The sequence below is a fragment of the Macaca mulatta genome, chromosome 11 (assembly GCF_049350105.2).
Source record: "Macaca mulatta isolate MMU2019108-1 chromosome 11, T2T-MMU8v2.0, whole genome shotgun sequence".
Classification (NCBI taxonomy): Eukaryota; Metazoa; Chordata; class Mammalia; order Primates; family Cercopithecidae; genus Macaca; species Macaca mulatta.
In genome coordinates, this window is record NC_133416.1 from 57,955,232 (window position 1) to 57,983,083 (window position 27,852).

Below are 27,852 nucleotides of genomic sequence, written 5' to 3' on the forward strand. Positions count from 1 at the left end.
AGTGGCTCATGCCTGTAATCCCAGCACTTTGAGAGGCCGAGGCGGTCAGATCACCTGAGGTCAGGAGTTCAAGACCAGCCTGGCCAACATGGTGAAACCCGGTCTCTACTGAAAATACTAATTCAGCTGGGCATGGTGGTAGGCACCTGTAGTCTCAGCTACTCGGGAGGCTGAGGCACGAGAATCGCTTCAACCCAGGAGGCGGAGGTTGCAGTGAGCCAAGATCGCACCACTGCACTCCAGCCTGGGCAAAACAGTGAGACTCTGTCTCAAACACAAAATCAAAGAGGAGGGAGTGCTCAACAACCCAACGGCCACAACAAAGCTGAGTAGAACAGGGATTGGATGACATCTGCTGGACCTAGCAACGAGGGAGTCCCTGGTGGCCTTGAGAGAGTTTTAGTGCGGCTGTATGGGCAGAAACCTAAAAACTGGTTCAGGAGAGAATTGCTGGGAGGTAAGACTGAACAGAGGCCTCTCTCCAGAGGCTTTATCTGCAACTGCAAGTAGGAAGGAGAAAGAGGGGATAGTAGTTAGAAGGGGGATGTAAAATCAAGGGGGGCTGTTTTAAAGATGGAAGAAATAAATGTGTCAGGAGAAAAAGCTGGAATAGAGGGAAAAGTTTCTAAATATAGCAATAAGGGACAACGGACAAAGTGAGGTCACTGTCACTGAGGAAGCTGGAGCGGACGGACTCCAGTGAGCAGGTGGAAGGATTGGCAGCAAGGGAGGAAGCACACTTTTTCAAATAAAACTGAGTACAAGCAAGATCCTAATAGAAGTTGCTATTAATAAAAGTCTACCTGATGACCTCATTCACTTCTCTGAATCTCCATTCTCAGTCTCCAAAGATGAACATTCATTTCTGAGATCATTTCTATAAATAACTCCCATGGTCAGACAGACCTGACAAAGCAGAACATAGACTCTGGAAATGATGGTGGTTCCTAAAGAAGCAGGTAAGAGGGAGTTCACAGTGCAAGCATTGAAGAACAAACAAAATGAATTAGTTGTATTCAGTTTCAGAATCTAGGAAAAGAATAAAAAGACCCACTAAGAAAGATGAAAGAAGAAAATAACAAAGACAAAAGCAGACATTAATTAAAAAGGAAGAAAACAGAAAAAAAGGTTCAACAGAACCAGAAACTGATTTCTTACAAATATTCTAATGACAGTAAAACCCATTTAACAAAAGGCATGCACGCAGGTACACAAAAAGTAGGAAACACAAAACGGAACATAACTAACTACAGATACAGCACTTGTGCTTCTATTTCAAGGGATTATTTTTTCAGTAAATTTCTGTTTTAAATGAAATGGATAATTTTCTAAAAATTATGTAACTTTGAAAATTCACTCAAGAAATAGAAAATCTGAATTTTACCACACTCAGCTCACAAAGCAAAAAAATAATCCTCTTTTCATATATAAAAGGAAAAGCCATCCAACTAATCTTACCAAGTTAGTATAAGTCAGATACCAAAGTCACACTAAGGCAGTTTTTAAAAATTCTAAATCAATCTCCCTTGAGAAAAGATACAAAATGATAAAATCTAGGCCACGCATGGTGGCTCACATCTGTAATCTTCAGGAGGCCAAGGTAGGAGGATGGCTTGATGCCAGGAGTTGGAGACAAGGCTGGGCAACTTAATGGGACCCTATCTCTAAGAAAAATAAATAAATAGCTGGGCATGATAGCACGCGTTTGTGGTCCCAGCTCCTCAGGAGACTAAGGCGGAGGATCACTTGAGCCCAGGAGTTTGAGGCTGCAGTGAGCCATGATTGTGCAACTGTACTCCAGCTTGGGCAGAAAGTGAGATCCTGTCTCATAAAAATAAAAATCTCAGTGTTTCAGTTATTTATTGCTGTGTAACAAACCACCCCAACTTAGTGGCATAAACCACAACTGAGTAGAAAGTGATATAAAGGGAGTATCCTCCTCATAGTCTTGACTTTTCTAGTAGTGCTTCTGAAGTATCACCATTGTGTATTCTTTTTACTGTATGTTGTTGATAAGATATGCTTTTATCAGTTAAAGAAGTCTAGGCCACATGCAGTGGCTCATGCCTGTAATTCCAACACTTTGGGAGGCGGAGGTGGGCGGATCACCTGAGGTCAGGAGTTTGAGACCAGCCTGGCCAACACAGTAAAACCCCATCTCTACTAAAAATACAAAAAAAAAAAAAAAAAAAAAAAACAAGACAGCTGAGCATGGTAGCAGGCACCTGTGATCCCAGCTACTTGGGAGGCTCAGGCAGGAGAATCACTTGAACCCAGGAGGCGGAGGTTGCAATGAACTGAGATTGCGCCACTGCACTCCAGCCTGGGTGACGAGAGCGAGAACCCATCTTAAAAAAAAAAAAAAAATCTATTCTGGCTGGGCATGGCGGCTCCCACCTGTAGTCCCAGCACTTTGGGAAGCTGAGGCAGGTGGATCGCTTGCAGCCAGGAGTTGGAGACCAGCCTGGCCAACATGGTGAAGTCTCTACTAAAAATTACAAAAATTAGCCAGGTGTGGTAGCGGGCGCCTGTAATCCCAGCTACGCAGGAGGCTGAGGCAGGAGAATTGCTTGAGCCCGGAGGCAGAGGTTGCAGTGAGCTGAGATTGCACCACTGCACTCCAGCCTGGGCGACAGAGGGAGACTCCATCTCAAAAAAAAGTTTATTCCGTGCTTGCTGGATTTTTTGCATGAGTGTTGAAGTTTATCTTTTCCTCCCCCCGGATCTATGAGATGATCACATAGTTTTTTCCTTTAAGCTGGTTAAGATGTATTATATAAATAGATTTTACTAATTTCTTTACACATCTGTAGCAGCCAGAGATTTTTCTAATATTGAACCATCCTTGATTTGACCCCTTTTGATCATCTATTATTTCTTATACACCATTGGGTTTGCTTTGCTAATGTGGAGACTGCATTTTCCAATATATCTTCACACGTTATATTCCATCCCATGTGCTCTTTGCAATGTTATCCTGACATTCCCTCATCAAGAAGTACAGTCCTTTCCCCTCAAATATGGTCTGATCAATAGAATGTGGCCGAAATGATGTGCATGACTTTTGGCGTGGATGAGCAGCAGCTTGAGCTTAAAATGCTGACTTTCCTGATGCTCCCTTTTAGAACCCAGCTGCTATGTTGTAAGACGCCCAAGCTCGGAAGAGGCACTATGTTTAGGTACTTTGGTCAAGAGTCCCAGCTGAGCCCAGTCTTCAAATTATCCTAGTCTGGGTCTCAGATGAGATTATAGCTAGCATAGTTAGGGAAAAATAAGTGAGCTATATGAATTAGATAGAAAAGAACAAAAACATTAATATTTAGAGATAAAATGATACTCTATGGAGAAAATACAGGATAATCTAAAAACATTTTGACAAGATCATTGAAGACAAGATGAACAGAAAACAGGAGTCTCTAGCTTATGATAATCATGAAGTAACTTGGTCAGATTAACCCTCCTAAAAACAGAAATTATAAAATTTGGACAAACTTTTTTATTTCATTTATTATTATTTTTTTGAAATGGAGTCTCACTGTGTCACCCAGGCTGTAGTGCAGTGGTGCAACCTCAGCTCACTGCAACCTCCGCCTCCCGGGTTCAATCAATTCTGCCTGCCTCAGCCTCCCGAGTACCTGGGATTCCAGGCACCTGCCACCACGCCCAGCTAGTTTTTGTATTTTTAGTAGAGATGCGGTTTGTTGGCCAGACTGGTCTCGAACTCCTGACCTCAGGTGAAAAAGAATAACTGAACTTTAAGACAGATCAATAGATTAATCTGAAGAACAAAGAGAAAAAAGATTGGAGAAAAAAATAGTGCCTCAGAGACCTGTGGGAAAATATTAAGTGGTCTAACTTATTGTAACTGGAGTTCCAGATGGAGGAGAGTGAGAATGGGACATAAAAATATGTGAAGAAATAATGGCAAAAGCTTCCCAGATTTGGAAAGACATACGTTTACTGACTGAAGAAGCTCAAGAAGCAGCAAGCAGTATACATATAAAGAAAACCGCTTAGGCAGAGTCATGGGCAAACTGCTAAACTTAAAGCAAAAGTCTTCAAAGAAGCCTGGGAAAATGACATATTACATACCAGATAACAATGATACAAATGATAGCCAACTTCTTATTAAACACTATGGAAGGCAGCAGAACATAGAATACATTGAGGCTGCTAGGAGTTAAAAACTGTCAGTTCAGAATTCTATATCCAGTGAAACTCGTCTTCAAAAATGAAGGTGGGCCTGGCACAGTGGCTCACATCTGTAATCCCAGCATTTTGGGAGGCAGAGGCAGGAGGATCGCTTGAGCCCAGAAATTTGAGACCAGCCTGGGCAATATAGTGAGACTGCATTTCTGGAAAAACAAAAAAAAATGAAGGTGAATTCTAAATCTGTTAAAGAACATCTGTGAAAAACTCAGTAACACTCCACTTAATAGTGAAAAACTGAATGCTCTTTCTCTCTAACATTGGAAACAAGGGAAGAGAAAGTCTGTTCTCACCTCTTCTATTCAATGTTGTACTAAAGGTCTATCCAGAGCGATTAGGCAAGAAAAAGAAAGAAAAGCTATCCAGAGGAAAAGAGGAGTAAAAGCTATCTCTATTCACAGATAAAATGGCTTGTACAAGAATATGCAATTAGAATAAATAGGGTGACTATAGTCAATAACTTAATTGTATATTTTTAAATAATATAATTGGATTATTTGTAGCTTAAAAGATAACTGCTTGAGGGGATGGTTACCCCATTCTCCATGATGTGCTCATTTCATATTGCATGCCTGTATCAAAACATTTCATGTACCCCAGAAATATATTCACCTACTATGTACCTACAAAAATTTTTAAAAATTTAAGAAAACACTAAAAAAAGGAATAAGTGACTTTCACAAGGTTGAAGAATACAAGAGCAATATAAATCAATTTTATTTCTATTCACTAGCAAGGAACTTTCCAAAAATAAAATACATAAAACAATTACATTTGAAATAGCATCAAAAGGAATAAAATACAGTCTGATTTATGATGGTTCAACTTATAATTTTTCAACTTTACAATGGTGCAAAAGTGATGCAGTCAGTAGAAACCATACTTTGAGTACCCATAAAATCATTCTGTTTTCCACTTTCAGCATAGTATTCAATAAATTAAATGAGATAGGAAGCCATGGGTGGGGAGATGCTGGAGTAGAAGCTTGGCAGGAAGTGAGATTGGTGCCTGGCAGATGTGGCCATGATGATAAGTACTAGTTTTGAATTAGCCTTCCTTCCCTTCCCTTCCCTCCTTCCCTCCCTCCCTTCCTGCCTCCCTCCCTCCTTTTTGACTGAGTTTTGCTCTTGTTGCCCAGGCTAGAGTGCAATGGCGTGATCTTGGCTCACTGCAACCTCTGCCTCCTGGTCAAGCAATTCTCCTACCCCAACCTCTCAAGTGGCTGGGATTACAGGCATGCACCACCACGCCCAGCTAATTTTGTATTTTTAGTAGAGATGGGGTTTCTCCATGTTGGTCAGGCTGGTCTTGAACTCCCGACCTCAGGTGATCTGCCCACCTCGGCCTCCCAAAGTGCTGGGATTACAGGCGTGAGCCACCACGCCTGGCCTACTTACCTTCTTTAAAAGATGAGTGTGGCCATTAGCCTTCAGTTCTGGCATGGGATTAGGAATGGCTTACTCCAACTATTGGCATGATTTCCAGGTCCATATCATCTACATGGAAAATATGTCAAAGAGCAGGAGCAGTGACTTCACCTGACAACATCCCAGTGGGAGGAAAAGAGAAACTGTGTTTATTCCTCAGGAATACTGAAGTGCCCTGGAGTAAACTGACATTCTTCTATAACAGTGTTATTTAAAAAAAAAAAAAAAGGCTGGGCGCAGTGGCTCACACCTGTAATCCCAGCATTTTGGGAAGCAATGCTTCCCACCAAAATCCACCACCTCGGGGTGGGTGGATTGCTTGAGGCCAGGAGTTCGAGACCAGCTTGGCCAACATGGTGAAATCCCATCTCTACTAAAAATAGAAAAATCAGAGCTGGGCGTGGTGGCTCATGCTTGTAAACCCACCACTTTGGGAGACTGAGGCGTGTGGATCACCTGAGGTCAGGAGTTGGAGACCAGCCTGGCCAACACGGTGAAACCCCGTCTCTACTAAAAATACAAAAATTAGCCAGGCATGGTGGTTCGTGCCTGTAATCCCAGCTACTCAGGAGGCTGAGGCAGGAGAATCGCTTGAACCTGGGAGGCAGGGGTTGCAGTGATCTGAGATCGTGCCACTGCACTCCAACCTGGGCAACAGAGTAAGACTCTGTCTCAAAAAAATATACATATATATATATATATAAAGTTCTTATTGGATTGGAAAATATAAATGTACACAATATTTAACACTATGTAACCTAAGAGCAAAAGGTTGCTATTATAAAACCAGTTAAATATGTAAACAGATACCTACCATTTTTTATACACTTTGTTCTTTACTCAGACCCAGAAAAAATAAAATCAATGTTTTCAACAAGTGATGATTACTCCCTTTCTTTGTATAGAAATCTTTATCATCCCTCAGACAGTTCCTTCTGGAACAAATCTTCCTCTTTTTCCCCAGCCAGTCCCAGTGGGTTCACCTTTACAGGCTCCAGGAAAATATGTATTGGCCAGGTATGGTGGTGTATGCCTGTAATCCCAGCTACTCGGGAGGCAGAATTCTTGAACCAGGGAGTCGGAGGTTGCAGTGAGCCAAGAACGCAGCACTGCACTCCAGCCTGGGCTGGACTTGGCTGGTTGATGTCAGCCACCTATTGACTTCTTGGAACTGGCACAATGAGCATATGAATCGAGCGGCCACAGTGGCAGAGGTGGAGGCTATGCATGGACTCCTACTTACTAAAACTGATTTAACTACTACTGTCTCTGAAACCTCAACTAAACACTGACAGAGACCAACAGTGAGCTCCCAATGTTGCTCACTTCAGAAGACTACTAGGCCACTTCATAGCAAGTTGACAATGTCGGGCTTCTTTCATCATAGAAGGGCCAGTGATTTGTTCTCACGTGAACAGATTTACTTTTTCTGGGTAAGGGTTTGACTCTTCTGCCCTTAGAGCTTCAGTCACCATCACTACCTGGGGGCTTAGAAAGGTGCGTGAAAGCTGCAGGCTGCTCTGACCAACATCAAGAAGGTTCCGGCCAGGCTCTGTGGCTCACACCTGCAATCTCAGCACTTTGGGAGGCTAAGGTGGATAACTTGAGCTCAGGAGCTTGAGACCAGCCTGGGCAACACAGAGGGACCCTATCTCTACAGAAAACTTTAAAAATTAGCTGGGCGTGGTGCTGCACATCTATAGTCCCAGGTACTTGGGAGGCTAAGGTGGGAGGATAGCTTGAGCCTAGGGGGTCAAGGCTGCAGTAAGCTGAGATCATGCGCTACTGTACTCCAGCCTGGGCGACACAGCAAGACCGTCTAAAAAAATCCAACATTTATTTAGTGCTTACTATGTACTAGGCACAGCTCTAACTTTACATGTATCAAAGTAATTCAGTCTACAAAACCCTATGGGATAGGCAGTCTTATTAAATTCATTTCATTATAACCTCTCTTATTTTGGGGAGGGCGGATGGAATCTCCTTCTGTTGCCCAAGTTGGAGTGCAGTGGAGTGATCTCAGCTCACTGCAACCTCCGCCTCCCGAGTTCAAGTGATTCTCCTGCCTCAGCCTCCCAAGTAGCTAGGATTACTGGTGAACGCCACCACACCTGGCTAATTTTTTTCTTTGTTTTTTTTTTGAGACAGTCTTGCACTGTCACCCAGGCTGGACTACAGTGGCATAATCTCAGCTCACTGCAACCTCTGCCTCCTGGGTTCAAGCAATTCTCCTGCCTTAGCCTCCTGAGTAGCTGGGACTACATATGCGCACTAGTAGATGCCCGGCTAATTTTTGTAGTTTTAGTAGACAGGGTTTTACCATGTTGGCCAGGCTGGTCTCGAACTCCTGACCTCAGGTGATCTGCCCGCCTCGGCCTCCTAAAGTGCTGGGATTACAGGCATGAGCCAATGCGCCTGGTCACATCTCTTTTCTAACAACAAAAAAATGTGCCAGAAGAGCCAAAGTGGTGCTACCACAGGCTTGCCCAGTTTATTTTTAAGAAACATTACTTTAGGCCAGAGGCGGTGGCTCACACCTGTAATCCCAGCACTTTGGGAGGCAGATCACCTGAGGTCAGGAGTTTGAGACCCGCCTAACATGGTGAAACCCCAGCTCTACTAAAAATACAAAAATTAGCCAGACGTAGTCGCAAGTGCCTGTAATCCCAGCTACTCAGGAAGCTGAGGCAGGAGAGTCACTTGAACCTGGAAGGCAGAGGTTGCAGTGAGCCGAGATCCCGCTACTGCACTCCAGCCTGGGCGACAGAGCAAGACTCTGTCTCAAAAAAAAAAAAAAAAAAAAAAAAATTACCTTTGGTTCTAAGTTTTTCTTTCTTTTTCTTTTTTTTTGAGGTGGAGTCTTGCTCTGTCACCCAGTCTAGAGTGCAGTGGCACAATCTCGACTCACTGCAACCTTCGCCCCCTGGGTTCAAGTGATTCTCCTGCCTCAGCCTCCCAAGTAGCTGCGATTACAGGTGTGCTCCACTATGCTCAGCTAATTTTTTGTATTTTTGGTAGAGACAGGCTTTTGCCATACTGGTCTTGAACTCCTGACCTCCAGTGATCTGACCGCCCTGGCCTCCCAAAGTGCTGGGATTACGGACTTGAGCCACCATGCCCAGCCATGGCCCTAAGTTTCTTTGTTTCTCTTTCCTTGCTTCTAAAATTAAACATCTGTCCATCTGGTTTATGAAAGTTACTATTCAAATAAACTGCATGCATCAGAATCAAGACCTCTTTTTTTTTTTTTTCATCTAGTTATCACAATTCAGAAGACTGGTAGGCACAGCTATGACACTTCAATGAGAAAGAGAAACGGCAGAAGTATTTTTGAGGGGCAGTGTTGAACAAGCATAACTTTTTCTTCTTTTCCTCTGTCAACTGAGTTGTGGTTTTTTGGGTTTTTTTGAGACGTAGTCTCACTCTGTTGCCCAGCCTGGAGTGCAGTGGTGCGATCTCAGCTCACCACGAACTCCCTCTCCTGGCTTCAAGCGATTCTCCTGTCTCCGCCTCCTGAGTAGCTGGGACTATAGGCTCATGCCACCACGTCCGGCTAATTTTTGTATTTTCAGTAGAGACGGAGTTTCGCCATTTTGTCAGGCTGGTCTCGAACTCCTGACCTCAGGTGATCCACCCGCCTCAGCCTCCCGAAGTGTTGGGATTACAGGCGTGAGCCACCGCGCTCGGCCCCTCCCCTGCTTTTTACTGATCAACTTTTGTTAAGCATTCTGTGGTCCACGGAAGAAAAACCCAAACACCAAAGAACAGTAAACTCGCACAACCAGCCTTCCAGCAATCAATATTCTGGATTCCAGAATGACTGAGGTTGGACTTTGTTAATCATCGAAGGCTGATATCTGAGAAACTCTTCCCCTCCCTTACCTTTATAGGCCACTTTTCTCTCAGTAATGCTGAAACGCTGACTTAACAGTTGTTTCCCGGTCTAGCATTTAATAGGTAATCAATAATGTTTGCTGAATGTCAATAGCTAAACGTTAGTGACCTCTTAAAAGGGTCTAGCAGAGTAAATCTTCGGCTTTACATCACATTCTTCGATCCAAAGGGCCCAAAATAGGAAAAGCTCTCTCCACTAAATCAGTTTCCTAAATTAGGGATCTCAAACTAGCAAAATTTCAGAAAACTTTTGGAACTTTCTGTCAAGAGCATACTAAAAAAATTTATCTTTTGTCGTTTACTATAATTAAAACCATAAAACAGCATTTTGCAAGGAAATTTTAAAAATTAAGAATAAGGCATAATTCCTTTTCCAGAGAGGTAGACACAAAAATATTCTGAAAAGTTTTTGTAATGCATTAAAACAACAGCATAACAGTTTATTAACACTCTGTTACGTTTGTTTTTTCTTTTCTTTTTTTTTTTTTTTGAGACGGAGTTTTGCCCATGCTGCCCAGGCTGGAGTGCCATGACGCGATCTCGGCTCACCGCAACCTCTGCCTTCCGGGTTCAAGCGATTCTCCTGCCTCAGCCTCCCGAGTAGCTGGGATTACAGGCATGCGCCACCACACGCGGCTACTTTTGTATTTTTTTTAGTAGAGACGGGGTTTCTCCGTGTTGGTCAGGCTGGTCTCGAACCCCCGATCTCAGGTGATCCGCCCGCCTGGGCCTCCCAAAGTGCTGGGATTACAGGCGTGAGCCACCGCGCCCAGCCACCTTGTTACGTCTCATTGTAAATCCGTTTCTGTAGAAAATCCTTCCACATGGGTTAAAGGACACAACTCAATGTTACTTTATGGGATTAAGAAAAACCTGAGTAAGGCCGGGCGCGGTGGCTCACGCCTGTAATCTCAGGACTTTGGGAGGCCGAAGCGGAGGATCACTTGAGCCCAGAAGTTTAAGACCAGCCTGAGCAACATAGTGAGTCCTCTTCTCTTCAAGCCGAGCGTGGTGGCGCGCGCCTGTGGTCCCAGCTGCCCCAGAGGCTGAGGTTGGAGAATCGCTTGAACCCCAGGGTTGGAGGCTGCAGTGGGTCGAGATCGCGCCACTGCACTACAGCCTAGGCCACAGAGCGAGACCCCCGTCTCAATCTCGGGGAAAAAAAAAAAGACTCCATCTCCATAAAAAAAAATTTAAAAAAAGCTGAGGAAGGAAAACAGGCCGGCGTCGGTCAACGTCAACTGGCCGGAGTTTAGTTGACAGCGCCGCCACTCATCGATGAAACGGCCTCCCGCGAGCACCCAGCTGCTCATGGCCTCCGGAAGCGGACGTGGAGCGGGGCGGGGCGGGGCGGGGCGGGGCAGGGTACCGCTCCTAAGGAGAAACGGAACCCCGGGCAGCCTCCCTCTCTCCCGGCAGCCTCAGGAACGCGTTCCGAGACACCCCTAGCCACAAGTCAGGACCGCGTACAAGATGGCGGCGCGTCACGTGGGCAGCGCGGTGACGCAGGACGGCGGCCCGCGCGGAGGCAGCGCCGTAGCTTCTCCCTAGCACACACTTGTACTCAGTTTTGCCCCCCCCCGCCCCCGCCCCCGCCCCCGCCCCCGCCCCCGCCCCCGGCTTGGTGTAGATCATGCCGCCAGTGGCGGCCCTGACTGCCGAGCAAACGGTACCTTAGGACAGTTGGCTGTTAAGTGACACTAATTCTCCCCGCCCCACCTGACCCCCGAGAAGGAGGCTAGTCCCCCGCTGCGTGAGGGGGTGGGGACGTGGGTAGTGAATTCCGATCTACCTGGGAGGGGGGAGTGGAAGTTCCCGCCCTGGAGAGCGGCGAGGCAGCAGCCACAGGTAAGTGGGGGGCGGGGAGGGACGTGCCCCATGGCCCGGGCGGGGAAGGACGCGGGAACGTGGCGCCGGCGGGGACGCAGAGCGGGTCGCGCGCCGAGTGGGGGTCGCGCGCGGTGGTGGCGGTGGGGGAGGGGCGCAGCGGAAGGGGGAGGGGCCGCCCGCGCTTCCGGCCCCCGCGCTTTGGTGCTGCGCTGAGCCCTTTCAGTAGTGTGTCGCGTTCCCCTCGCTCCCAAATAAAAGTAAAGCTGGAAACCGCCCGCCGCGGGGTGGCTTTCGCCTCAGGAGCCGTCCTTTGCGGTCGCAGGCGCGAGCTCTCCGTGGGAGGTTTCGAGGTTGGGCCAGGAGCCTGGCGGAGGGCGGCGCGGCTATGGCCTCGGCGCGGTGTCCGCCGAGCGGAACCCGGGTCTGGTTAACCCCGCGACAGGGTCCTCTAAGCGCGTCGGCGCTGGCGACCCTGAGGGAAGAGGTGCCCATTACCCTCCTGGAGCTTGCAGTCTAGCGGGCAACAGAAGCACGGCATCGCGCACGCCCCAGACAATTCTGGAGAGATGTGCCTGGCAGCGGAGACAGAGTGGGGACAGTAGGCGGCTTTCCCCCTGCCTGGGAATGACACATGGGTGTCTGTTCCCTTTTGGACGGGCGACCCAGCCGAGGGTGACTTTCTCTTTTTGTATGTCATAAAACGAAGCCCGGCATTTCTCAGTTTCATCGATGCTTTGCAGCGGGCAGCTGAATCGCTTTGAAATGACTGCAATGTGAAATGTCTGGTTGTGGCGTTAGTGTTTTGGAGAGCATTGATTGGGCGGGTGGTACTCTTTGAGAACCTTTAGGCTTTAGAAGCTCGGCGTGGATCTGGCAGGCATCTTTGTCGGACTGGCCTCACCTGTGATGAGTCTGTAGGTATTTATGTCGCAGAATGCATTTTAACCTGAGGTTTTTGTTAACAGAAATGCGTTCTTCTAAAATGCTGTTTTTTCTTTGGAGTTTATCATGTGCAGTTACCTCCGTGTCTTAATTAGAATCAGTACTGTTCCCCTAAAGTCGAATGTGTTAGCTCTTTAATACTTGCCATTATCTTTTAGGTTTGGTCTGTGAGCTATCTGTCCGTTCCTACCCGATCACCAGCAGGTGGCAGTCCCTTCTGACTTTAAATATAGGCTGTGCTATCTTTGCCAGTTTTTTGGGGTTTTTTTTTTTGTTTTGTTTTTAAATAGAGATGGTGTCAGAGGCGTGTGAACCAGAACAACTCCATCTTAAACAGGAGCTGGGTAAAATGAGGCTGAAACCTACTGGACTGCATTCCCAGACGGTTAAGGCATTCGAAGTCACAGGAGGAGACAGATCAGCACAAAATACAGGTCATAAAGACCTTGCTGATAAAACAGGTTGCAGTAAAGAAGCCGACCAAAACCGACATGGCCCCAAGAGGGACCTCTGGTCATCCTCACTGCTACACTCCCATCAGCGCCATTTACAAATCCTATGGCAATGTCTGGAAGTTATCCTTTATGGTCTAAAAAGGGAAGGCGTGAATAGTCCACCCCTTGTTTAGCATATCACTGAGAAACAGCCATAAAAATGGGTAACCAGCAGCCCTCGGGGCTGCTCTGTCTATGGAGTAGCCATTCTTTTTATTCCTTTACTTTCTTCATAATTTTGCTTTTACATCGCACTGTGGACTTGCCCTGAATTATTTCTTGTGCGAGATCCAAGAACCCTCAGTTGGAGTCTGGATCGGGATTCCTGTCCTGTAACATTTCTGGCAACCACAAAGGTACTATAGTGCAAAAACCCTGACCCAATGGCTACCTTTGGGTAAGTGTCGGGGTCCTGTAACATATTTGTGGTGGCCGCAGAAGCGACTATGTTGCAGAAACAACAGTATTTATGTCTAGGAGTCTCTCCTAAGACAGAGTGGGTTAGAGGCCCCTCTTTTTTTTTTTTTTTTTTTTTTATTGAGACAGAGTCTCGCTCTGCCGCCCAGGCTAGAGTGCAGTGGCGTGATCTTGGCTCACTGCAAGCTCCGCCTCCCGGGTTCACGCCATTCTCCTGCCTCAGCCTCCCGAGTAGCTGGGACTACAGGCGCCCGCCACCTCGCCCAGCTAGTTTTTTTGTATTTTTTAGTAGAGACGGGGTTTCACCGTGTCAGCCAGGATGGTGGCGATCTCCTGACCTCGTGATCCGCCCGTCTCGGCCTCCCAAAGTGCTGGGATTACAGGCTTGAGCCACCGCGCCGGCCAGAGGCCCCTCTTAATAAAAGGCAAGGACACTTGACCGACCCTGGGTTGGAGGCCCTTCTAAGATGTAGGGAGTTAGAGTCCCCTCTGAGTTAAGTCCCTGTCATCTAAGAACAGGTTTGGCACTATGGGATGTTAACTGCTGTTCTTTTTGGATTAATCTGTCTTACGCTGTTTGTTGATGGCTGTGGGTGACAGGGTTAGGTATGTACAGGATCGTGGGACATGGGGAGCTTTTTCCTCCCTAAAAGGGGAAACTTGAGAGCTGATGGGACTGCTGGAAAAGGCTCATTTGCTACGGACAAGCGGCGTCTTGAAGTTTTCATTGTCGGCTGCAATGAGTGGGTCTTTTTCTCTGGCCTCCCTAAGCTCATCAGCTTCCCCACCCTGCTACAGGCAATACTTTTCTTCTCTACTTCGAGTTTCTTATATTTTCTATTACTCAGGGCGACCACCTTGCCTAGAGACTACATATTGAAATTCCAAGTCGGAGGTTGAATTAAAGATGACAGGCCCATCTGGGGGCAGATTTAAGCCTTGCTAGTTTGATATTGGGTGCTAAGCGGAGTGGCTGATGTCTTTGTTTTATCACACGTATTTTGCTCTGGCCAGAACGAAAAAAAGATAATTTTCCTTTATGATATGACTTGGCCCCCAGGGCAGTGATGCCGTGAGCTTGAACACTAGGACCACTAAGGGAAAGGGAGCCCAGAAGCCTGGGATGCTGGCAAAAGGGTAAGAATTTATTACTAGTCAGATTTCTGGCTTCTCTCTCACCGTACAAATGGTTAAGTGAATGGTTTTTTTAAAAAAAAAAAAATCAGCCTGGCATGGTGGCTCATGCCTGTAATCCCAGCACTTTGGGAGGCTGAGGCGGGTGGATCCCCTGAGGTCAGGAGTTTGAGACTAGCCATGGCCAACATGGTGAAACCCTGTCTCTGCTAAAAATACAGAAAATTAGCCTGGTGTGGAGGCACGTGTGCCTGTAGTCCTAGCTACTTGTATGGAGGCTGAGGCAGGAGAATTGCTTGACCTGGGAGGCAGAGGTTGCACTGAGCTGAGATAGCGCCATTGTACTCCAGCCTGGGCGACACAGCCAGACTCTGTCTCAAAATAATAATAATAATAATAATGAATAAATCAGTGTTTATCTCCTCTGTAAAGTTTTGATTAATGTGAAAAAGAATTCTAAGGCTAGTCTTAAGCTGGTGTATTTTGTGCTTTGAATTCATTTTTCTGTGTCAAAGGGTACTTTAGGATAAAACACAGGCTTAGAACACCTGTAAGTGGATCATGAGGTCAGAAGATCAAGACCATCCTGACCAACATGGTGAAACCCCATCTCTACTAAAAATACAAAAATTAGCTGGGTGTGGTGACGTGCGCCTGTAGTCCCAGCTACTCGGGAGGCTGAGGCAGGAGAATCTCTTGAACCCAGGAGGCGGAGGTTGCAGTGAGCCGAGATTGTGCCGCTGCATCCAGCCTGGCAACAGAGTGAGACTCTCTCTCAAAAAAAATAAATAAATAAAAAGCCCGCTTTTTGCCGGGCGCGGTGGCTCAAGCCTGTAATCCCAGCACTTTGGGAGGCCGAGACGGGCGGATCACGAGGTCAGGAGATCGAGACCATCCTGGCTAACACGGTGAAACCCCGTCTCTACTAAAAAATACAGAAAACTAGCCGGGCGCGGTGGCGGGCGCCTGTAGTCCCAACTACTCGGGAGGCTGAGGCAGGAGAATGGCGTGAACCCGGGAGGCGGAGCTTGCAGTGAGCTGAGATCTGGCCACTGCACTCCAGCCTGGGCAACAGAGCGAGACTCCGTCTCAAAAAAAAAAAAAAAAAAGCCCGCTTTTCAGGCCGGGCGCGGTGGCTCAAGCCTGTAATCCCAGCACTTTGGGAGGCCGAGGCGGGCGGATCACAAGGTCAGGAGATCGAGACCACAGTGAAACCCTGTCTCTACTAAAAATACAAAAAATTAGCCGGGCGCAGTGGCGGGCGCCTGTAGTCCTAGCTACTCAGGAGGCTGAGGCAGGAGAATGGCGTGAACCCAGGAGGCGGAGCTTGCAGTGAGCCGAGATCGCGCCACTGCACTCCAGCCTGGGCAACAGCCTGAGACTCCGTCTCAAAAAAAAAAAAAAAAAAAAAAAGCCCGCTTTTCAAGATGACCCAGCAAGCTGGTCAGTAACATACTTGGCTGCAGGTCCCTGAAACAAATGAAAGATTGGATGAAGGCTCCACCTTGTTTTATGTCCTTGGGAACTTGACCTTTTAACCTTGCATGGTACTTTCTTTTGGTCCCCATCTTCAGGGAACAGGAATTTCAGGGTTCATGTCATGGTTAGCTCTAAAAATCATGTTAAATAGTTAAAAGCTGTTATAATATAAGCTCAAAATTAACTACTCTAGACTCCTTCTGGGAAAGTGAACAGAGACTGCCCTGTGCTGTAGCTCAGTAGCTAAGTTCTTGCACTTTCTTTTTTTTTTTTTTGAGTTGGAGTCTCGCTCTGTTGCCCAGGCTGGAGTGCAGTGGCACGATCTCGGCACACTGCAATCTCCACCTGCCAAGTTCAAGCAATTTGCCTGCCTCAGCCTCCCAAGTAGCTGGGTCTACAGGTGTGTGCCACCACACCGAGCTAATTTTTGTATTTTTAGTACAGATGGGGTTTCATCATATTGGGCAGGCTGGTCTCAAACTCACGACCTCAGGTGATCTGCCTGCCTCAGCCTCCTAAAGTGCTGGGATTACAGGCATGAGCCACTGCACCCAGCCAGCCTTTGCACTTTCACGGCAGCAGTCCGGGTTCAGTTCCCCACCTAGGAAGTAAGTCGTTTCTGGTTTAATATCTGTGTGACCTTATCTATTCTCTTCTCTGTGAACTGTTTTATATTTTCGTTTTTCTAAGCACCTGGGAGGTTACCTTTGATAAAGTTCAAAAGCCGGAAATACCAGCCATTTGGCATAGAAACTTCTAAAAGGACTTTATTAAAGAGTGCTATGGTTAAAATCAGTTTAATTAAAAGCAGATGTTCAAGCTGTAACAGTCTGGACTCCTTGGGAAAAACGAAGCATCAGAGACCCCTTTCTTGGCCCTGTTCTTCCAAGGGCTCCACCCTGAATCCAGTAATTCAATTAAGAAATTTAAAAACTGGCAGATGAAAAATCTTACAACCACTGTAGTCATCTTCTTCTCTCTTTCTGTGTAGCTATATAGGTGTTGTGTGTAATATGTATATAAAAGAGCTCTGATTAATCGGCTTTAACAAAAACATTTAAATCAAATATTTTGAAAGCAAAATAAAAACTAATGCCTTTTAGTTCATGTAACTTTAGTAATCTTTGGGAAAGAAAAACAGCTTTAAAATTATTGATAAAAATGTTAGTCTTAAGTATGCAGGTCAGGTACTAAGTTTGTTAAATGATTTAAGGCCATAAACTGTTTCAATGACTTTTTTTTCTTTCTTTTTTTTTGTTTTGAGACAGAGTCTCGCTCTGTTGCCCAGGCTGGAGCTCAGTGGTGCAATCTTGGCTCACTGCAAGCTCTGCCTGCCAGGTTCACGCCATTCTCCTGCCTCAGCCTCCCAAGTAGCTGGGACTACAGGCGCCCGCCACCACGCCCGGCTAATTTTTTTGTATTTTTAGTAGAGACGGGGTTTCACTGTGTTAGCCAGGATGGTCTCGATCTCCTGACCTCGTGATCTACCCGCCTCGGCCTCCCAAAGTGCTGGGATTACAGGCGTGAGCCACCATACCCAGCCTGTTTCTTTGACTTGTAAAAATTGTTCAGTTTACCCTACCTTAAAGCCATTAGATTATAGATAAGGCCTGGGGACATGTGGAGTTAGCCACACCCCTAGCTGTGCTGAAGAGTCAGCTCTTATCTGCACTTCTGCCTGGTGTGTCCTAGGCTAGGCTCTACACCTAGTACATAATTAAAATTCCTTACTAACCAGGGTTTTCACCAAAAGTAAAAGTCGCTAAAAGTTAAAATTGGAACATGTGATTGAGACTGTTGAAGAGTCAGTTTTACATGTAAGGTGTGTAAGGAAAGTAGAATATACTTTTGGTAAAAGATTATAAGAAGGCATGGAAATGTGGGGGTTTTTTGGCTAAAGGGTTAAAGAATTGTTCTAAGTTGGCCGGGCACAGTGGCTCAAACCTGTAATCCCAGCACTTTGGGAGGTCGAGGCGGGCGGATCACCTGAAGTTAGGAGTTTGAGACCAGCCTGGCCAACATGGTGAAACCCCATCTCTACCAAAAAATACAAAAGTTAGCTGCTGGGCATGGTGGTGCACACCTGTAGTCCCATCTATTCCAAAGGCTGAGGCAGGAGAAGCGCTTGAACCTAGCGGGGGAGGCTGCAGTGATCCGAGATTGCACCATTGCACTCCATCCAGCCTGGGTGCCAGAGCAAGACTCCATCTCAAAAAAAAAAAAAAAAAATCATACAGGAGGCATTATCAAATGTGAAATGGTGTTTTGCTTTGTATTATATTTACATAACTATATTGGTATATGTTCCAAAGTTACGGAAAACTCCTGTAATTCTAATATGATTTAGTGTGTGTTAATAATTATAATCGTGATGCAAAATATTGTGTGCCACAGAAGTAACCACATTTCCTTATCATTTGTGGCTTTAATAGTGGCTCTCCTAAAACTTTTTATCATCCACAGACAATTGCTGTCTTGTTTTAATCCTGTTTAGAGGATGGTTTATAATCAGCTATAGAACTCTAGCAGGTGTTCTTTTTGTTTTTTTTTGAGACGGAGTCTTGCTCTGTCACCCAGGCTGGAGTGCAGTGGTGCTATTTCGGCTCACTGCAAGCTCTGCCTCCCGGGTTCACGCCATTCTCCTGCCTCAGCCTCCTGAGTAGCTGGGACTACAGGCACCCGCCACCGTGCCCAGCTAATTTTTTGTAATTTTAGTAGAGATGGGGTTTCACCGTGGTCTCGATCTTCTGACCTTGTGATCCGCCTGCCTCGGCCTCCCAAAGTGCTGGGATTACAGGCGTGAGCCACCGCGCCCGGCCAGCAGGTGTTCTTAAATGCAAGTTTCTAATAACTTTGGAAATTGTAACATTGGAATAGAGGAAACAACTTTCAGAACTCTCATGAAGAGCTAGAATGTTCATGAATATCAAATGAAACAGTTAACTGAATCAGCTGAACCAATAGAAGACTGAAGTAATCTTTTTAACTTGGATTAAAATGCTGCTGATCCTTTTTTGTTTTTCAGAGTCAAGGAAACTTTTCATTTGAGCTATTTACAGTTTGTAGCAATTGAGTAAAGTATATTGCTGTGAACGAAATTTGGAACATATTTGTTTCTCTATATCAGATTTCTCCAGAATTTAGAAACTAGTTGTGAGTATTCTTAACTTATGGCAATGTAGTTATTCACATAAGTGCAATAAGAATCTGTTTTCTTTTGTAACAGGATACAATTGGAGAAATTGGTTATTTTACCAAGGCTTTGACTGGAATGGTATGCTTTCCTTTAAGGAATCAAACTTGACTTGTAGAGCCAATAAAAGCCCTTTGGGGAACTAGTCTCATACCTTGCCTACACAGTTCCTGTACGAGGTTTCTGACCTATGGTAAGTAAAGAATGTCACTTTCTCACCTGTCCAGGAACCCCAAGTTATCTTGGGACCTCAAAAGGAGAGAAATTTACCCAACTTATAGGTATTTGAGGATACAAACCCATGTCAGGGCTCGGCTTTTAAAAAAGTCTTATCTGAGATTCCTTATGAAACAGAGTTCCATCAAAGCCAATTAAAAAGCCTATGTGAAAAATCATTATTCTTGCTGCACTTTATACAAACAATCAGGCCAAATATAATAAAGCAAATCAGTCTTACCGTAATTTGTCTTTAGTAAAAATGGGAAACTGGAAAGAGAAATACTGTGTTTCAAAAACTGTGGTATGCTTGTTATTAAATTCTAGTCTCCTTAATTGTTTTTAAGTTTGTTTCTGCAATTTAGGCTAACTCTGCTTATTCTTGTAAACCAACCAGTAATCTCTAACTGTTGCTCAGAAGAAACAAGAAGGATGGGTAATTTTAAAAATCTGGATAAGTATTCTAATTCTGGGCACATTACAATCAGCTAACAACCCCGTATCAGCTTAGTTCCAACAGTTTCCCAGTTAATGAAAAGCCTTCTAATTTAGTTTTTTACTTGGAATAACTTTACTTGTTTTGCTTTACTCTTCTTTTTTTTCCTTTCTTTTTGAGACAGAGTCTTGTTCTGTTGCCCAGGCTGGGCTGCAGTGGCACCATCTTGGCTCACTGTGGCCTCCGCCTCCCAGGTTCAAGCAATTCTCCTGCCTCAGCTTCCGAAGTAGAATTACAGGCACACGCCACAACGCCCAGCTAACTTTTGTATTTTTAGTAGAGACAGGGTTTCACCATGTTGGCCAGGCTGGCCTCGAACTCCTGACCTCAGGTAATCCACCCACCTCGGCCTCCCAAAGTGCTGGATTACAGGTGTGAGCCACTGTACCCAGCCTATTTTGCTTTACTCTTGTGGAATATATTGCTGTTATACTTTTTGCATAGGAATACAGGACAAGCTTACTGAATGTTTTCTTTTTTTTTTTGAGACGGAGTCTTGCTGTGTCGCCCAGGCTGGAGTACAGTGGCATGATCTCTGCTTACCGCAAGCTCAGCCTCCAGAGTTCACGTCATTCTCTTGCCTCACCCTCCAGAGTAGCTGGGACTACAGGCACCCACCACCACGTCCAGCTAATTTTTTGTATTTTTTGTAGAGACAGGGTTTCATTGTGTTAGTCAGGATGGTCTCGATCTCCTGACCTCGTGATCTGCCTGCCTCGGCCTACCAAAGTGCTGGGATTACAGGCGTGAGCCACTGTGCCCGGCCTGAATGTTTTCTTATTAATCTTCCAGATACCACCTTTTGTCGAAACTCGAGTTATGAATGAACCTTACCATACTGATGCTTTCTGACTGAGCTCCTTTCTACCCTGAATGCGATAGACCCTCATAGGCAGGCAGGAATATCATTGCCCCTGTTTAGCCTGAAGAAGTTATAGAAGGTGGATCTTCGTCCCTCTGCAACCCTTAGGATTAAGGGTTCTCTTATAAAAGGTGGGGGGAATGTCAGAGTGTGTGAACCAGAGCAACTCCATCATAAGCAGGCTGGGTAAAATGGGGCTAAAACCTACTGACCCTGCATTCCCAGATGGTTAAGGCATTCTAAGTCACAGGATGAGATAGGAGGTCAGCACAAAATACAAGGCATATAAAGACCTTAATGGCCGGGCGCGGTGGCTCAAGCCTGTAATCCCAGCACTTTGGGAGGCCGAGACGGGCGGATCACGAGGTCGGGAGATCGAGACCATCCTGGCTAACACGGTGAAACCCCGTCTCTGCTAAAAAATACAAAAAACTAGCCGGGCGTGGCAGCGGCGCCTGTAGTCCCAGCTACTTGGGAGGCTGAGGCAGAAGAATGGCGTGAACCCGGGAGGCGGAGCTTGCAGTGAGCTGAGATCCGGCCACTGCACTCCAGCCTGGGCGACAGAAGAGACTACGTCTCAAAAAAAAAAAAAAAAAAAAAGACCTTGATACAACAGGTTGCAGTAAAGGAGCCGGCCAAAACCCACCAAAACCAAAATGGCCTGAGAGTGACCTGTGGTCGTCATCATTGCTATACTCCCACCAGCGCCATGACAGTTCACAAATGCCATGGCAAAGTCAGGAAGTTACCCTGTATGGTTTAAAAAGGGGAGGCATGAAAAATCCACCCCTTGTTTAGCATATCATCAACAACCATAAAAATGGACAACCAGCAGCCCTCAGGGCTGCTCTATGGAGTAGCCATTCTTTTATTCCTTTATTTTTTTAATAAACTTGCTTTTACTTCACACTGCGGACTTGCCCTAAATTATTTCTTGTGCGAGATCCAAGAACCCTCTGTTGGGGTCTGGATCGGGATCCCTGTCCTGTAACAGTAGCGTCTCACTGTGTTGCTCAGATTGATCTCAAACTCCTGAGCTCAAGCGATCTTATCGCCTCTGTCTCCCCAAGTGCTGGGATTACAGGTATGAGCCAACACACTCGACTGTATTTCTGCAAATTTTGTTGTGCCTGAATTCCTTCATTCCTTTTTTCTCTTTTTTTTTTTTTTGAGATGGAGTTTCACTCTTGTTGCCAGGCTGGAGTGTAGTGGTGTGATCTCAGCTCACTGCAACCTCCACCTCCTGGGTTTAAGTGATTCTCCTTCCTCAGCCTCCCAAGTAGCTGGGATTACAGGTGTGTGCCACCACCCCTGACTAATTTTGTAGTTTTAGTAGAGACCGAGTTTCACCGTGTTGGTCAGGTTGGTCTCGAACTCCTGACCTCAAGTGGTCCACCCACCTCGGCCTCCCAAATTTCTGGTATTACAGGTGTGACCAATGCACCCAGCCAAATTGCCCCATTTCTAAAGCTGGGGTGAGGTAACTGTCTAAATATATTTCTGTCTGTCTCTCTCTTTTAAGAGACAGGTGTCTCACTTTGTTACCCAGGCTGGAGTGCGCCTAGCCTTTTTTTTTCTTTCAACTTTTAAGTTCCAGGGTACGTGCACAGGATGTGCAGGTTTATTACATAGGTAAACATGTGCCATGGTGGTTTGCTGCACAGAACAACCCATCACCTAGGTATTGAGCACAGCATCCATTAGCTATTCTTCCTAATGCTCTCCCTCCCCCCGCTGCACCCTCCTCCACAGGCCCCAGTGGGTGTGCTTCCCCCACCATGTGTCCATGTGTTTTCATCATTCAGCTCCTACTTATAAGTGAGAACATGCAGTGTTTGATGTTCTGTTCCTTTGTTAGTTTGCTGAGGATTACAGCTTCCAGCTCAGTCCATGTCCCTGCAGAGGACATTATATCTTTCCTTTTCATGGCTGCATAGTATTCCATGGTGTATATGTACATGTTCTTAATCCAGTCTGTCATTGATGGGCATATGGGTTGATTCCATGTCTTTGCTATTGTGAATAGTGCTGCAGTGAACATATGTGTGCATGTATCTTTATAACAGAATGATTTATATTCCTTTGGGTATATACCAGTGATGGTATTGCTGGGTCAAATGGTATTTCTACCTCTAGATCTTTGAGAAATTGCTACCCTGCCTTCCATAATGGTTGAACTAATTCGCACTCCCACCAGCAATGTAAAAGCATTCCTTATTCTCCACAACCTCGCCAACATCTGTTGTTGACTTTTTAATTGCCATTCTTTTTGTTTTGTTTTGTTTTGTTTTTTGAGACAGAGTCTCGCTCTGTCACCCAGGCTGGAGTGCAGTGGCCGGATCTCAGCTCACTGCAAGCTCCGCCTCCCAGGTTCACGCCATTCTCCTGCCTCAGCGTCCCGAGTAGCTGGGACTACAGGCGCCTGCCACCTCGCCCGGCTAGTTTTTTGTATTTTTTAGTAGAGACGGGGTTTCACCATGTTAGCCAGGATGGTCTCGATCTCCTGACCTTGTGATCCGCCTGTCTCGGCCTCCCAAAGTGCTTGGATTACAGGCTTGAGCCACCGCGCCCAGCCTTGTTTTGTTTTTTGAGACAAAGTCTCATTCTACTGCCCAGGCTAGGGTGCAGTGGCACAATCTTGGCTCACTGCAACCTCCGCCTCCTGGGCAGCCTCCCGAGTAGCTGGGACCACAGTTGCCCAGGATGCTGGCTGATTTCTTTTTTTCTTGAGACTGGGTCTTGCTCTGTTGCCCAGGTTGGAGTACAGTGGTGCGATCTCTGTTCACTACAACCTCTCCGCCTCCTGGGTTCAGGTGATTCTCCTGCCTCAGCCTTCCAAGTAGCTGGGACTACAGGTGCCCGCCACCACGCCCAGCTTGTTTTTGTATTTTAGTAGAGATGGGGTTTAGCCATGTTGGCCAGTCTGGTCTCAAGGTCCTGACCTCAAGTGATCTGCCCACCTCGGCCTCCCAAAGTGCTGCGATGACAGGTGTGAGCCACCACACCAGGCCAGTAATCGCCATTTGACTGACGTGAGATGGTATCTCATCGCGGTTTTGATTTACATTTCTCTAATGATCAGTGATGTTGAGCTTAAAAGGTTCTTAGTTTATTGTCTAGCATATAATGTTTGTTTGCAAGTTTTTTTTCTTTTTTTTTGTTTTTTTGGAGACGGAGTTTCAATCTTGTTGCCCAGGCTGTAGTGCATTGGCACAATCTCACCTCACTGCAACATCTGTCTCCCGGGGTCAAGCAATTCTCCTGCCTCAGCCTCCTGAGTAGCTGGAATTACAGGCATGAGCCACCATGCCTGGCTAATTTTTTTTTTTTTTTTTAGTAGGGACGGGGTTTCTCCATGTTGGCCAGGCTGGTCTTGAACTCCTCACCTCAGGTGATCCACCCACCTCAGCCTCCCAAAGTGGTGGGATTACAGGCGTGAGCCACCGCGCTTGGCCGCACGTTTTCTTAAAAGTGTCCTGCCAGCCGGGCGCGGTGGCTCAAGCCTGTAATCCCAGCACTTTGGGAGGCCGAGACGGGCGGGTCACGAGGTCAGGAGATCGAGACCATCCTGGCTAACACGGTGAAACCCCGTTTCTACTAAAAAATACAAAAAAACTAGCCGGGCGAGGTGGCGGGCACCTGTAGTCCCAGCTACTCGGGAGGCTGAGGCAGGAGAATGGCGTAAACCCAGGAGGCGGAGCTTGCAGTGAGCTGAGATCCGGCCACTGCACTCCAGCCTGGGCGACAAAGCGAGACTCCGTCTCCAGGGGGGGAAAAAAAAAAGTGTCCTGCCTTCCCTGACATTTTCTGTGTCAGCAAGGTCTCAGGCCACCAAGATTTCTCAGTTCCTTCTATTGCCATTGATGGTGCTTCTGAAGTGGTGTTTCACTACTCCCTGGTTTCTGCCTGATTTTGGGTTATCTCCTGTTAAGCTTATATATGCTAACTGGGGGCTTACTTTATTTTTACAGAAAATGCATTCGTACACATAAAATTTATTCTGTATTGAACAAGTTTTTAACACATTGTTAACCTTAACCTCAATTTTAGAAATAATAGCTTAAAAAAAGTGAACAAATAAAGGTTATATTCTGATAACAGTAAAATAGTATGTACTGTTGTTTATGAAATGAAACTATAAAGTTGTTTTTATTTTGGAAAAAGCTTTATTTGATATGTTGATTCTTCATGTATGCAATAATGGAAAATATGTTATCTTTTTTTTTTTTTTTTGAGATGATGGGCTCTCGCTGTGTTCCCCAGGCTGGTCTCGAACTCCTGGGGGTTGCTGAAGCAATCCTCCTGCCTTAACCTCCTAAGTAGCTGGAATTATAAGTGTGTACCCTGTTAGTTATCTTTTTTGTAGGAAAGGTGGTTATAATTATTGTCCAAGATGTTACTTGCTGATTATAGTGGCTTTTACTGTTATGTGTGTTTTTTTGTTGATCATATTAGTTTCTATAGAAGTAGGAATGTATCTTACTTTTTTTTTTTTTTTTTTTGAGACCGAGTCTCGCTCTCTTGCCCAGGCTGGAGTGCAGTGGCCGGATCTCAGCTCACTGCAAGCTTCGCCTCCCGGGTTCATGCCATTCTCCGGCCTCAGCCTCCCGAGTAGCTGGGACTACAGGCACCCGCCACCTCGCCCGGCTAGTTTTTTGTATTTCTTAGTAGAGACGGGGTTTCACTTTGTTAGCCAGGATGGTCTTGATCTCCTGACCTCGTGATCCGCCCATCTCGGCCTCCCAAAGTGCTGGGATTACAGGCTTGAGCCACCGCGCCCGGCCGTATCTTACTTTTTTGAAACAGGGTCTTGCTGTCACCCAGGCTGGAATGTTAGTGGCACGATCATGGCCCACTGCAACCTCAACCTCCTGGGCTCAAGTGATCCTCCAGTATCAGTGGGCGTCCCCCTCTCCAGCACCCCTACCTCCTGCAGGATCTGGGACCACAGGCATGTGCCACCACACCTTGCTAATTAAAAAAAAATTTTTTTATGGAGACGAGGTCTTGCTACATTGTCCAAGATGGAGAAGTAGGAATTCTTAAGGATATTGTTACGGAGGGAAAAAACAAAGGTATCATTTCTAGTAATTAACAAGATGAAAACAAAAGTATCATTTCTAGTAATTAACAAGATTATAAAAACTCTTTTATAGTTTCAGTGCTTTAGGATTACATCTTCTTTTTTCTTCTTTGCTCTGTATTCTTATATTTTCTGAAGTAGAGTATTTAAAAGGTATTTTTAGTAGAGATATTATGCAGAAGGTACCTGATTTTGTCTTTTCTGTTTGTATATTAGTCTGTGGGATTACCTTGTATTAGTGTAGATTAAAAAGCACTGAATTGACCAGTGTGACTGATGCCTGTAATCACAGCACTTTAGGAAGCCAAGGTGGGTGGATCGCTTGAGCTCAGGAGTTCAAGGCCGAAACCTTGTCTCCACAAAAAATTTTAAAAATTAGCCGGATATGGTGATATGTGCCTGTGGTCCCAGCTACTTGGGAGGCTGAGGTTGAGGATCACTTGAGCTCAGGAGATTGAGACTGCAGTGAGCTGTAATCGCACCACTGCACTCCAGCCAGGGTCACAGAGCAACACCCTGTCTCAAAAAAAGAAAAAAAAAAAGGAGGAGGAAAACACTAAGACTCTGGTAATGGATGGACAAATGATATGACCAGATAACTCACACAACTAATGGAGAATTAAAGAAATATGAAACAATGCACATTTTTTGCCTATCAAATTAATTATTTCTATTGCTTCCTTACGTGCTTTTGTATTCATTCAGAACACTTTAAATATTTCCTACGTAATTCCCTTACATTAAGTAATTATCTTTTTTGGAACTACAGAAAAAAATCTTAATTACAGAAAAAGGTTTATGCACCAGAGATGTTTATGACAGTATTGTTTTGGTAAAAAAAATACAATTTATGCACATTCCCTGGATGCTGTATTATGTAGTCAGTCTGTCTTTCTTTTTCTTTCTTTCTTTCTCTTTCTTTCTTTCTTCCTTTCTTCCTTTCTTCCCTCCTTCCCTCCTTCCCTCCTTCCCTCCTTCCCTCCTTCCCTCCTTCCCTCCTTCCCTCCTTTCTTTCTTTCTTTCTTTCTTTTCTTTCTTTTCTTTCTTTCTTTCCTTTCTTTTCTTTCCTTCTTTCCTTCTTTCTTTCTCTCTTTCTTTCTCTCTTACTTTCTCTCTCTCTTTCTCTCTCTCTCTCTTTCTCTCTCTCTCTCTCTTTCTTTCTTTCTTTCTTTCTTTTTTGAGATGGAGTCTGGCTCTGTTGCCCAGGCTGGAGGGCAGTGGCACAGTCCCAGCTTACTGCATCCTCTGCCTCCTGGGTTCAAGCGATTCTCCTGTTGAGTAGCTGGGATTACAGACATGTGCCACCACACCCAGCTAATTTTTTGTATTTTTAGTAGAGATGGGGTTTCCCCGTGCTGGCCAGACTGATCTCAAACTCCTGACCTCAGATGATCTGCCCACCTCGGCCTCCCAAAGTGCTGGGATTACAGGCATGAGCCACACCGCCCGGCCTATGTAGCCTTTAAATATGTTTCTATTTAAAACCTAGAAGATATGTATGATAAATAAAAACAGGATACAAAATGTGAGGATACAAAGTAGTACATGTAATATGGTTATGATTTTAAGTAAAGTTGTGGAAATAGAAGACTACAAGAAATTAGACAATATTGTGATTAATATCTGTCATCCTGTTTTCTTTCTATTGTGTATTTTCCGTGTAAGAAGAAAAAGACTAGTGATGTATTTGAGGGAAAAACATTTAAACTACTTTCTGTGTGAAGCGATTTCATGCCTTTTCCAATGACTAAAAACAATAGCTTCAATTCAGTTGTTAAAAATGAATTTGGGCTGGGCATGGTGGTTTACACCTGTAATCCCAGCACTTTGGGAGGCCGAGGCAGACAGTAATTACTTGAGCCTAGGCATTCAAGACCAGCCTGGGCAACATGGCAAAAACCCATCTGTACAGAAAAGACCCCCCCAAAATTAATCAGGCATGGTGGTATGCTCCTGTAGTCCTAGCTCCTCAGGAGGCTGAGGTGGAAGGATGGGTTGAGCCTGGGAGGTCAAGGCTGCAGTGAGCTGAGATTGGACCATTACACTCCAGCCTGGGCAGTGGAGCAAGACCCTGTCTCAAAAAAAAAAAAAAAATAGTTTTCTGACTTAGAAAAAAGGAAGAAGAAAATATGTAGACTTAAATCTACAGTTACTAATTCAGTGAAGCCAAGGGGCA

The 27,852-nt window shown here is 45.5% G+C and overlaps 2 protein-coding genes, 3 long non-coding RNA genes, 1 other non-coding gene and 1 pseudogene across 57 annotated transcripts in view; 4 read left to right on the forward strand and 3 right to left on the reverse strand.

Moving 5' to 3' along the window:
- DIP2B (disco interacting protein 2 homolog B) overlaps nt 1–8,863 on the forward strand; it is a 269,702-nt gene extending 260,839 nt beyond the window's left edge. Inside the window, exon 40 of the transcript XR_013401070.1 lies at nt 8,490–8,863. The gene's annotated coding sequence lies outside the window, so the exon portion shown is untranslated. The remainder of the gene's footprint in view (nt 1–8,489) is intronic.
- On the reverse strand, nt 1,847–9,652 carry LOC114670845 (uncharacterized). Of its 4 annotated transcripts, XR_013401072.1 has the most exons (4): nt 9,519–9,652; nt 5,607–5,705; nt 3,636–4,355; nt 1,847–2,249 (listed from the first exon to the last, which is right to left on the reverse strand). It is a non-coding gene; the product is annotated as an uncharacterized LOC114670845 (long non-coding RNA). The 4 variants fall into 4 exon arrangements; XR_003720620.2 differs by lacking the exon at nt 9,519–9,652 and having other exon boundaries at nt 1,847–2,266; nt 3,652–4,355; nt 5,607–5,744; XR_013401073.1 differs by lacking the exon at nt 9,519–9,652 and having other exon boundaries at nt 1,847–2,237; nt 5,607–5,744.
- Nucleotides 5,019–5,741, forward strand: LOC144332874 (MICOS complex subunit MIC10-like; annotated as a pseudogene).
- On the reverse strand, nt 6,553–6,675 carry LOC114671179 (small nucleolar RNA SNORD22). Its single transcript, XR_003721066.2, has one exon. It is a non-coding gene; the product is annotated as a small nucleolar RNA SNORD22 (small nucleolar RNA).
- On the forward strand, nt 9,029–11,001 carry LOC144332878 (uncharacterized). Its single transcript, XR_013401077.1, has 2 exons — nt 9,029–10,285; nt 10,446–11,001. It is a non-coding gene; the product is annotated as an uncharacterized LOC144332878 (long non-coding RNA).
- A 138-nt stretch (nt 11,002–11,139) lies between these two features.
- The window catches only part of ATF1 (activating transcription factor 1), a 61,585-nt gene continuing 44,872 nt past the window's right edge, over nt 11,140–27,852 (forward strand). For 11 of the 49 annotated variants that reach the window (XR_013400560.1, XM_077952361.1, XM_077952363.1 and 8 more), the window contains exon 1: nt 11,149–11,378. Coding sequence is in view for 6 of the 49 variants with exons in the window: in XM_077952338.1 (XP_077808464.1) it covers nt 11,985–12,032 (48 nt within the window). In the remaining 43 variants the exon portion in view is untranslated. 49 annotated transcript variants of the gene reach the window in all.
- Nucleotides 13,311–15,962, reverse strand: LOC144332887 (uncharacterized). Its single transcript, XR_013401086.1, has 2 exons — nt 15,700–15,962; nt 13,311–13,363 (listed from the first exon to the last, which is right to left on the reverse strand). It is a non-coding gene; the product is annotated as an uncharacterized LOC144332887 (long non-coding RNA).